This window comes from Pelodiscus sinensis, chromosome 26 (assembly GCF_052426305.1).
Source record: "Pelodiscus sinensis isolate ZL-2025 chromosome 26, ASM5242630v1, whole genome shotgun sequence".
NCBI classification, from domain to species: domain Eukaryota; kingdom Metazoa; phylum Chordata; order Testudines; family Trionychidae; genus Pelodiscus; species Pelodiscus sinensis.
The window spans coordinates 21,414,981-21,427,231 of record NC_143077.1 but is presented as its reverse complement, the minus strand read 5'-3'; the positions used below and the strand labels follow the sequence as shown (position 1 = coordinate 21,427,231).

The following is a 12,251-nucleotide window of genomic DNA, read 5'->3' as shown; positions in this document are numbered from 1 at the left end:
TGAAAGTCGTCTCTTTCACTACTCTCACTTTCCTGTGGGTAAGTCCAGTGGGCATGATTCTTAATTGTTACAGTCAGTGCTTAAGACAGATAACATTTAGTATTAAACCTTTACTTTATTTGAAATTAACTTTTTCAGAATAAAAGGTGAGACTACACATTCTTAAGTATGCAATTTAAACAATAATTGCTGTTAATCAGTCTTGCTTGTAGAAACATTTAGTTGTGCGTCTTGTCCTGATTTTTAGTGTGACAGTTATGTAAATGTTCTAAATTAAAACAGGTTAGATTGTATCGTTCTGTTTACTGACATAGTAGCCTGGAGTTGATCACTTAAATTAACTCTGGTAATCCTAAAGTGTTTGTACAACCACAGTGCACGTGTATGATTGAAATGTTTAATACATTGGCTTCTGGAGTGAGTATGTTGCAAGTGAAATGCAGTGGAGTTGCGCCACGTGCGTTAAAAAAGTCCCCCACTGTTTATGTCTTTGGGGCTTAAAGGTAAATCTTTGTTTTACAAAATCTCCATATGTGAGTTTGGTCTCTTATTTTAGAGATGGCAACATGATTTTAGAAAGCTTGAGAGCAGAAAATATAGAAATGAATATTCTCTGATAGCCTAAATGATAAGCACCCCACAAAGTATATAAAGCTATGAACACCTTTTTTAACAGGCTTTGAAGACTGCAGATGAAGACACACATTCTAATCATTTAAGCATATTAAAAATATTAATACTCATGGAAGAGGCACAAGACTTACCAGAACAACCAGTAAGTATATTTGTAAAATATGATGAATTATTGGAAAATGTCAGTTTTAAAAAAAGTCAATTGTGGTTATGCTTATGGATAGAAAGAAATGTGCCTTTCATTTATGATGTGTTTCTAGAAGTGGTGATCATTTTTACTGATGGTAAAATATCTTGTGCATTAGCCTCACTGGGGTTATACAGACTACAGTAATAAAACAAGTAGATAGGTACATTTGAAGTTTGGAATATTTTAGTTTAAAATAATGGTTAATAAATATTTGCTTCAGAATTTGTACAATGAAACATATTATTTCAAACCATTTGTAGAAAATGAAAAATTACTATTTAAGATGCCACTTGTAAAACAAAATACAGGACTAGTCAGCTACACCAGACTAACACGGCTACATTTCTATCATTTGTAAAACAATTACTGTAAACTGTATGCTCTTTAATTTTTTCTGGTATCCTGGAAAGCTTAGAGAAGTTCCCTAGTATATTGTGAACAGTTATCGCAGGAAACAGTATTGTCACCTTTGATTTGATTGAATTTAATTTAACTTAACTTTGTCTGTATTTAAGAAGTATATTTGGAGTGAAATATGTTTTAAAATCCCATTTACTGCATCCTAAAACCAAAGTTCTGATAATTAACATTTCAGGATGAATAACTGATTTTAAATAACTTAAAAAAGTGAAACAAAAACCAGGACTGTGTAGCACTTTAAAGACTTTAAAGTGCTACACAGTCCTGTGTTTTGTTTCAGCTGCACCAGACTAACACGGCTACACTTTTACCACTATTCTTAAAAAAGTGAAGTTCTAAAAGTGTCAAAGCAATTTCAAAAGCCAGCTGGAGAGAGAAGCTTCAGCACTTACTTAGAGCCCACTCTATTAGCCTCATTTAGCATGGACATTCTAATTGACATTATTTTTTTCCCCATTTCCCCCCTTTCTCTTTACCTCTCCACCCCCTCTCTTTCTCTGCCAATTGTTTGTACTCTGGACTGCTTAACTCCACTCATCTGAAGAAGTGGGTTTTGCCCACGCATGATACCATTTTTTGTTAGTCTCTAAGGTGCTATAGGACTATTTGCTGTTTTTTAAATAGTGTCACAAAACAAGACATTTTAATTTTAACTGTTTATATTTACAGTTTCAAATTCCTCGGAGGTTTTATCACTGTGCATGCTCTTCTTGATAGAAAATTTCTTAAGTTCTTAAAGCTATTTTAGATGTTAGTGCATATTTTGTCTTTTAAATGACTTAGATGGAATGTTATTGTCAGTTCTGGAAGAGTAAATGTGAATGCAGGCTAATAGTCAGCATATTTGATATAATGTCCTACCTCTAACTTTGAAGTAAATGAACCAGTGTGATTATTAAAGTGGTTACAAACAAAAAATTAATGATAATGTTATATTTAGAATTCAGTCAAGCATGATGCAAACAAAACAAGAAAACATTACTTCCTTTTGATGGTAGCCTGTGGCTACTTATACTGAAGTTATCAAATGTACTAGAAAACATGGGGATATTTTTGGGAGGAACACATTTAATTATCTTTACATGGGAAAGATTTTTGGGGATGTTCAGACTGAAGAACTGTATTTCCTCTGGTTGACTATTCTGAGAAATCTAGTTAATATTTTGTAACTTTTCCCATATCACAAGAATGGATAAAGTGACATGGGAACATGCAATAAAACTGAAAGATGGGAAATTTAAAACTAATCAAAGAAATACTCTCCTGTATCACACTCGTGTGAGTGGAAAACTGACGCAAGAGTACATTGAGATTGAGAGCTCTGTATGACTCTAAAAAGATTAGACGTTTATATAGGTGATGAAAACATCCATTATAGCTTATATTATATTTGTTTGTTATTTGTACACAGTGAGGGAGGGAACTAATGAATTGAGCTACCGTTGTTCACAGTGAGAGCATTGTTGAGACCTAAGTTTACCATTTAAAAATAAGGAACGGAATGAAATCACCCTCTCATTAGCACTGGATTTCCCCGCTTGGATTAATTATGTAACATTCTTTGAAAATGTAATCTATTACAAACTACTGATTGCTAGTACAAAAGATGTGTTACACATTATTGATTACTTACGTGATTACTCATACTAAAATATTTTGCAAGAATGGAAAAAAGGAGTAATTCCAGACAGTTCATTATTTTTTGTTTCCATCAGCATTATTCAAATGTGGAATAACCATCATGTTTGCTTAAAGTTTACATTAATTATTTTGTATAGATGGTGTGTGACAGGGTTCTTTCCCATCCCAAAATATCCCACCATACAGGTTATATCCTGCATCCTGACATCTTGACAGCAAGGGTCATTTAGTCTTCATTTCTTGCTGTGCCTTCTTTTCTTTATAAGTGCTTTGCAGCAGCAGCAGTCAGAGAGCTGTCTGTTGCATATTGTGAGTTGCCACCCTGCTCTCAGTGCTTTAGTATTCCCGGGGAGAGACTGAGAACTGAAGTTAAAGATGGGGAGTCAGATATGTGGCAAGAGGGGTGGTAAGTGATCCCAGGGTTAATGTTTGTTATGAAAAGTGATAGTATTACTCATCAGAGTAGCAGTTTTAAAAAAAAGTAAACCCTTCCCAATATCAGTTAAAAGACAAGTCATACAGTTATATGTAACTTTAGTACCTGACTTTAACAACCCAGCATGGCAAAGGATGGGCCAGCAGATTTTATGTCAGGGCTGGTAAATTTTTCTTGACAGTTTTGCAAAATTGAAATAAAATTTAAAGAATCAGTAAAATGTTAATGTTTGAATAGTCATCCTATACATTCCACATATATTGTCCTCGTGCAATGAAAAGTAATGGTTAATTCAAGGGAAGGGTTTTAAATCGGACCACTGCGTCTACACGTGGCAAGTTAAATCGGGCGACCGGCATTTTAAAATGGCGACCGGCCGTGAATATGCTAATCAAGTATGGGATTAGCAACTTTGGTATGCTTCATTTGCCTCCCTTTTCCGAACTAGGGGGCAAGTGTAGACATACCCTTACGGATATTAGATATTGGTTATTTTAGTAATTGTGTTGCTGCAACACCTCTGTATTCACGGACAAGGTCGGCTCCTGGACTAATACGCTAAGCAACCCAAGATGGGATGAAGATGGACAGCCCTTGGTGGATAAAGAACAGGATAGGAACTATTTAGAAAATATCCCTAATGGATGAAGGAGGTAACCTAGTGACAGATGATGTGGGGAAAGCTGAAGTACTCAATGCTTTCTTTGCCTCTGTCTTCACGGACAAAGGTTGGCTCCTGGACTTGGGCGCTAAGTGCTGCAAGATGGGATGAAGATGGACAACCCGTGGTGGGTAAAGAACAGGTTAGGAACTATTTAGAAAAGTTAAACGTACACAAATCCATGGGTCCGGACTTAATGCATCCGAGGGTACTGAGGGAGTTGGCAAATGTCATTGAGGAGCCTTTGGCCATTATATTTGAAAAGTTGTGGAGATCGGGAGAGATCCCGGATGATTGGAAAAAGGCAGATGTAGTGCCCATCTTCAAAAAAGGGAAGGAAGGATGATCCAGGGAACTATAGGCCAGTCAGTCTTACCTCGGTTCCTGGAAAAATCATGGAAGGGATCCTTAAGGAATCCATTTTGAGGCACTTGGAAGAGAGGAAAGTGATCAGGAATAGTCAGCATGGATTCGCAAAGGGCAAGTCGTGCCTGACCAATCTGATTACCTTCTATGATGAGGTAACTGGCTCTGTGGACGTGTCAGTGGATGTGATATACCTTGACTTTAGCAAGGCTTTTGATACAGTCTCCCACAATATTCTTGCCAGCAAGTTAAGGGAATGTGGATTGGATAAATGGATGGTAAGATGGATAGAAAGCTGGCTAGAAGGCCAGGCCCAGAGGGTAGTGATCAATGGCTCGAGGTCAGGATGGTGGTCGGTTTCTAATGGAGTGCCCCAAGGTTCGGTTCGGTTCTAGGACTGGTTTTGTTCAATATCTTTATTAATGACCTGGATGAGGGGATGGATTGCACCCTCAGCAAGTTTGCGGATGACACTAAGTTAGGGGGAGAGGTAGATACGCTCGAGGGCAGAGATAGGGTCCAGAGTGACTTAGACAAATTGGAGGATCGGGCCGCAAGAAATCTGATGAGGTTCAACAAGGACAAGTGCAGAGTCCTGCACTTGGGACGGAAGAATCCCAAGCATTGTTACAGGCTGGGGACCGACCAGCTAAGTAATAGTTCTGCAGAAAAGGACCTGGGGGTTACAGTGGATGAGAAGCTGGACATGAGTTAACAGTGTGCCCTTGTAGCCAGGAAGGCTAATGGCATATTAGGTTGCTTTAAGAGGAGCATTGCCAGCAGATCCAGAGAAGTGATTATTCCCCTTTTATTCAGCTCTGGTGAGGCCACATCTGGAGTATTGTGTCTAGTTTTCTGGGCCCCCCACTACAAAAAGGATGTGGACACATTGGAGAGGATCCAGTGAGGGCAACCAAAATGATTAGGGGGCTGGAGCACATGACCTATGAGGAGAGGCTGAGGGAGTTGTGTCTGTTTAGTCTGCAGAAGTGAAGAGTGAGGGGGGATTTGATAGCAGCCTTCAACTTCCTGAAGGGAGGTTCCAAAGAGGATGAAGAAAGTCTGTTCCCAGTAGTGACAGATGGCAGAACAAGGAGCAGTGGTCTCAAGTTGTGGTGTGAGAGGTCCAGGTTGGTTATTAGGAAAAACTATTCACTAGGAGAGTGATGAAGCACTGGAATGGGTTCCCTAGGGAAGTAGTGGAGTCTCCATCCCTAGAGGTGTTTAAGTCTTGGCTTGACAAAGCTCTGGCTGGGTTGATTTAATTGGGATTGGTCCTGCCTAGGGCAGGGGGCTGGACTTGATCACCTTCTGAGGTCTCTTCCAGCTCTATGGTTCTGTGATTCTGTGCAGGGATGTGGACAAATTGGAGGCAGTTCTGCCCGAGGGCAAGGAAAATGATTGAGGGACTGGGGCACATGACTTATGAGGAGAGGGCTGAGGGATTTGGGCTTATTTAGTCTACAGAAGAGTGTGGGGGATTTGATAGCAGCCTTCAACTACCTGAAGGGGGTTTCAAATTGGATGGAGAGAGGCTGTTCTCAGTGGTCACAGATGGAAGATGGAGGAGCAATGGTCTCAAGTTGTGGTAGGGGAGGTCTAGGTTGGATATTAGGAAAAACTGTTTCACTGGGATTATGACGAAGCAATCCTAGGGAGATGGTGGAGTCTTAATAGTTAGGGGTTTTTAAGACCAGACTTGACAAAGCCTTGGCTGGAATGATTTAGTTGGGGTTGGTCCTGCAGGGCTTGTACTAGATTATCTTGTTCTTCCAACCCTAATCATCTATAATTCTATTCCTCACCTGGCTTTCAGGTGAAGAATCAGCTATTTTCTGGAGTGATGCATTGTGGGGGATGGCTCTCTGGCTGGGGTACAAGAGCAGAACTGCCAGGAGCAATGTGGTCTGTGTGGTAAAGGAATGCTCAAGGGCAGGGAAAGAAGAGATATTTCCTGTTGTTCGCATCAGCAGGACTCCATGGAAGATTGATTAGCATAGAACTGAAGTACTTCCACTCCCTTTTAGCTCTCCCACCTCGCCTTCATCGCTCTTTGCAGTTCCCCCATGACCCCTCGCTCAGCACTCACCATTTTCCACATCCCCCCAAGTTTCTATGGCTGGCAGGAGTGCCACAAATAGCAGGAATGCAAGGGGTAGATCTTGGAGAGGTCTGACAAGGCTCACAAAGTTCTCATGGTAGGTAACACTTCTATGCAGGTAACACCCTCCTTATGTGCTCATAAAGTCCACAGGAGTGTAAACTCCCCTCCTGCGGACAGAGGCTGCTCCAGCATCCTGCTTGGCAACCGCATGGGGAGGGTCAGGCGTCTCCATGAAGCCGGATCTCGTGGAGAGCCAGCAAGGAGGGTAGGGGGGGAACAGGCAGCTCCACGTAGCTGGTACATGTGGAAGGTCAACTTGAAAGCTGGCTCCCCACTCATATCAGAGGCAGCAAAGCAGGGGAGGGGCAGCTCCATGGGATCTGGTGCTCATGGGGAACTGGCTCAAAAGCTGGTTCCCCACCAGTGTTCCCTCTAACATTTTCCATTCTTAGACAGGTTGAATGATCTTTTGGGAGGGTTGAAATGTCTCATGTGCAACACCAATACTGAGGTTGTGTGTGGATGTGCACCACGAGTTCAAACAAAGAAATCTAGCTATAAACATACATTGGAAACCATTTATAAATATGGAAGAAGAAGAAATATTAAAACGAGGGATAATTAACAAGGAGCAATGCTTAAGATGTTTATTGAAAAATCAAATAAAAAAATTAATGCTATTCTAGGAGTACATGTTGTGACTGTTTCCCTCCCCCCATGCTTTATGAAATTGACTTATGGATACAAATATGCACAACTCAAAGATGCTTTGGACAAAATACCTCATGTAACCAATCAGTTTTAATGTCTGCTTGCTGGATCTGTAGAGCTTATTTTGGTGTATGTATCACTCTTGTATGTAAAGGTAGAACTATGGGATAGGAAATGGTTTATGGTTTTAAATGTGCAAATGAAAGCCATCAAAGGAGTTTCCAGTGCTTGGACACCTCAGTGTCTGGGTGATGACCTGTAAATAGTCTCCTTTAAGTCTGAGCAGTGGTTGGCCTTAGAAAGATGTGACCACCCCAACTGGTAGGGACTGACCAGGGAATTTTCCATGGAAGGTGGGACAGGGGGAAAAAAAGTTCCTGTCCAAAGTAAAATGTATAAAACAATGGGAAGCGAGCTGTCCCTTTGTCTTTGGCTGGCATGACACACCTAAGAATATAGCCAGGGACCACAGGGAGAAAAAGATCTTCTCTGGCTTGGAGGTTTAGCTGAAATAAGAACAATGAATAGTCTTGCAGCACCTTAAAGGCTAACAAAAGATGTAGATGGTTAGTCTCTCTAAGGTGCTTTAAGTAGGGATATAATAGTATACGTGATTAACCAGTAAGCAAAAGCTTATAGATTAATGCTACAGACTACATGCATTTCCCTCCCACCCCTTGCCAGTTAATTTTTCAGCAGGCTGACCAGCAGCCCAGCTTGCACTGCGTCCTGGACCTACCCCTGCTGCGGCTCTTCATTTAAAGTGTATTAGGAGCCAGGTGGGCAGGCAGCTTGGCTCAGTTCTGGCTTATGCCGGGTCCGGGAGCTTTGACCCCTCTCCCTTCCCCGGACAGGGGCTTCCCGGGGAGTATAGAATAGTTGACTAACCGATAAGAATTCACAAGGTTTATTGACTATTCAATTAACTGATATTTAATATCCCTAGCTTCAAGACTGTTGTTTTTTAAATTTTTCTAGTTACACTCTAACACAGCTACCTCTCTGAAACTTTTGAAATAAGAACAGTTTAGGATAGATTTGCAATAAGCTTTAACTCAAGCTAGTAAACTCACCAAAATGGGGCATACTGAAAACAGCTATATAAATAAATCAACCAAGTGGCCATAAAGTAAAATTATAAAAAAAAGTACCAGATATCTACAACACTCCAAAACAATCTGCTAAAAGTCCTTTTCTTTCTTACTGTAAGCCATTAACACCTGTGTAAACTTAGTGTGAAATTTCAGAGGGGTAGCCGTGTTAGTCTGTAACTGAAAAAAATTAAAAAACAATGAATATTTCTGCAGTACCTTAGAGATTAACAAAAAATGTAGATAGTATCATGAGCTTTTGCGAAGAAGTGGGTTGTATCCACGAAAGCTCATGATACTGTCTACACTTTTTGTTGGTCTCTAAGGTACTGCAGGACTATTCGTTGTTTAATTCTTTTTTGTTTGAAATGTAATCACGCGAAGTCATGAGCTCTAGGGTTTGCTCCACTATTCATTCATTAAAGCCTGAATCCTTATCTACAAAAGCAGTGTAAATACTTTACAATAGAAAAAACACCAATAGAAGTGAAGTCAGATCCTGCATTAAGATGTGCTAATGCAGACATTCTCAGCCCTCTTCTCTGCTTTAGAGCTGTCTCTCTCCAAACAAATGAAATTGTAGCCCAGGCTTTCTAACAACTGAACATGCCAAAAGCGAGCTCTTTATCTTTCCTTCCTGGTAACTATAACAGGACCACTTAGAAATAGTGACCATAATATAATAACATGTAACATTCCTGTGGTGGGAAAGTGATAGAAATGTAGCCGTGTTAGTCTGGGGTAGCTGAAGCAAAATGCAGGACAATGTAGCACTTTAAAGACTAACAAGATGGTTTATTAGATGATGAGCTTTCGTGGGCCAGACCCACTTCCTCAGATCAAATAGTGGAAGAACACCTCAGCAACCCAACACGGTGGCATTTCATTTCAGAAAGGGGAACTATGCAAAAATGAGAAGGTTAGTTAAACAGAAATTAAAAGGTACAGTGACTAGAGTAAAATCCTTCCAACCTGCATAGACACTTTTCAAAGACACCATAATAAAGGCCCAACTTAAATGTATACCCCAAATTAACAAACACAGTAAAAAACTAAAAGAGAGCCACCGTGGCTTAACAACAATGTAAAAGAAGCAGAGAGAGATAAAAAGGTATCTTTTAAAAAGTGGAAGTCAAATCCTAGTGAGGAAAATAGAAAGGAGCATAAACACCTCCAAATTAAGTGTAAAAATGTAATAAGAAAAGCCAAAAAGGAGTTTGAAGAACAGCAAGCCAAAAACTCAAAAGGTGGTAATAAAATGTTTTTTAAGTACATCAGAAGCAGGAAGCCTGCTAGACAACCAGTGGGGCCCCTGGATGATTGATATACAAAAGGAGAACTTAAGGACAATAAAGTAATTGTGGAGAAACTATATGAATTCTTTGCTTCAGTCTTCACAGTAGAGGATGTTAGGGAGATTCCCAAACCTGACCTGTCCTTTATAGGTGAGAAATCTGAGGAATTGTCATTGATAAACTTAACAGGAACAAGCCACCGGGACCAGATGCCATTCACCCAAGAGTTCTGAAAGAACTCAAATGTGAAATTGCAGAACTATTAACTATGGTTTGTAACCTAGCCTTTAAATCAGTTTCTGTACACCCGTGGTCACCAACAGGTCGATCGCGAGCTACTGGTCGATTGTGAGGCCTCGACCAGTCGCTCGCGAGGCGTCCTGTCTGGCCCGCCCCCATTTCCCTCCCACCCCCGAGAAGCCCCACTGCTTACCTCAAGTGAAAAGGGAGGTAGTGTCGGCTTCCCGGGGATGGACAGAATCCTGCAGCTTAGCGCCACTTCCGGCAATTCCAGAAGTGCGCTAGCTGCTCTGCCAGGTGTACTGCGGGAGGGAGCATTGGCTCCCTGCACTGCACAGGAGTGGTGAGTCAGCCCCGCGGAGGTGCGCAGGGGGTTTCCCGGCACGCATGCGTGGGGGGGGGAGAGGGGTTGGCCCCGGGGCAGGCATGCATGCGGGGCTTCTCTGCACGGGGCGGGGGTGGCACCGGGGCAGGCGTGTGTGTGGGGCTTCCCTGCGCGGGGGGGGGGGGGTTTGGCGCCGGGGCAGGTGTGCGTGCGGGACTTCCCTGTGCCGGGGGGGGGCGGCCCCCTGGGCAGGCGTGCGCAGGTTTCCCTGCACGGGGGGGGGGGGGGCGTTGGCCCCGGGGGAGGAGCGCACGGGGCTTCACTGCGCCGTGTGGGGTCGGCCCAGGGGCAGGCACGCTCTGGTTTCCCTGGGGGAAGAATCCTGAGAGGAGGGAGATGCAAGGGACTCTCTGCCTCCCCTGTCCTCAGCCACTCCCCTGCCCCACTCCCCAAACTCTGTCCCCACTCCCCTGTCCCCAGCTACTAAATTCTGTCCCCATTCCCATCCCCACTCCCTGAACTCTGTCCCCACTGGCACTCTGTCCCCTGCTGCAGAACCCTATCCTCTCCCCTCCCAGCACCCTATTCCCTCTCCCCTGTCCCTAGCCGCAGAACTCTGTCCCCACAAAATGTATAATTATAAATGCTTCATTTTAGATTTAAATAGCATGAATAAAAAACAGACCATTTATTTCATAACTATAAACACATGATTTTAATTTTACGTATCGCATAATTTAAAAATAAACTGTTTATCAGAGTGTGTAAGTAAGGGCTGGGGATAGCAAGTGATGGACAGGAGGATAATATAGAGGGGGGGGATTCAAGGAAGGGGTGGGGCGGTAGATCTTCGCCTGTTCTGAGATTTAAAAAGTGATCTTGGGTGTAAAAAGGTTGGAGACCACTGCTGTACACAATGACTGGAAGATAGCTAATGTAACACCAATATTTAAAAAGGGCTCTAGAGGCAATCCGGCAATTACAGACCGGTATGTCTAACGTCAGTACCGGGCAATTTAGTTGAAACAATAGTAAAGAATAAAATTGTCAGACACATAGAAGAACATATTTTGTTGGGCAAAAGTCAACATGGTTTCTGTAAAGAGAAATCATGCCTTACTAATCTATTAGAGTTCTTGAAGGTGTCAACAAACATGTGGACAAGGGGGATCCAGTAGATATAGTGTACCTAGTGTGCAGCTGCAGTCAAAAAAGCAAACAGGATGTTAGGAATTATTTAAAAAGAGATAGAGAATAAGACTGAGAATATCTGATTGCCCTTATATAAATCCATGGTACGCCCACATCTTGAATACTGTGTACAGATGTGGTCTCCTTATCTCAAAAAAGATATACTGGCATTAGAAAAGGTTCAGAGAAGGGCAACTAAAATGATTAGGGGTTTGGAACGGGTCCCATATGAGAAGAGATTAAAGAGACTGGGACTTTTCATCTTGAAAAGAAGGAGACTAGGGGGGATATGATAGAGGTCTATAAAATCATGAGTGGTGTGGAGAAAGTGAATAAGGAAAAGTTATTTACTTGTTCCCATAATATAACAACTAGGGAGCACCATATGAAATTAATGGATAGCAGGTTTAAAACAAATAAAAGGAAGTTCTTCACAAAGCACACAGTCAACCTGTGGGACTCCTTGCCTGAGGAGGTTGTGAAGGCTAGGACTATAACAGGGTTTAAAAGAGAACTAGATAAATTCATGGTGGTTAAGTCCATTAATGGCTTTTAGCCAGGATGTTTAAGGAGTGGTGGCCCTGGCTTCTGTTTGTCAGAGAGCGGAGAAGATGGCAGGAGAGAGATCGCTTGATCATTACCTGTTGTGTTCCCTCCCTCTGGGACACCTGGCATTGGCCACTGTTGGCAGACAGGATTCTGGGCTGGTTGGACCTTTGGTTTGACCCAGTCTGGCCGTTCTTATGTTACTAGGGAAATATGTGTTAAATTTTTTTGTCTAGAATGGCAGAAGATTCACTGTTTAGTGTTTGCTCTATAAGTCTAACAGTGGAAAATAGCAGAGTGCTACATTATTCTCTCCCCCCCCCCCCTCCCCTCCCCAATAATATTTTTCTTGGCATATTTCACATCTTTGTAATCATGTCACCAATCATTTGGTAATTAAT

General features: G+C 42.0%; 1 protein-coding gene across 5 annotated transcripts in view; it reads left to right on the top strand.

The window, feature by feature from the left end:
• Positions 1-12,251, top strand: part of EYA3 (EYA transcriptional coactivator and phosphatase 3) — a 157,485-nt gene that overhangs the window by 47,215 nt on the left and 98,019 nt on the right. For 3 of the 5 annotated variants that reach the window (XM_075908770.2, XM_075908768.2, XM_075908766.2), the window contains exon 2: positions 677-775. The exons of the other annotated variants lie outside the window; for them this stretch is intronic. In XM_075908770.2, coding sequence (XP_075764885.2) covers positions 743-775 — 33 coding nt within the window. In that variant the 5' untranslated portion in view covers positions 677-742. The remainder of the gene's footprint in view (positions 1-676; positions 776-12,251) is intronic. 5 annotated transcript variants of the gene reach the window in all.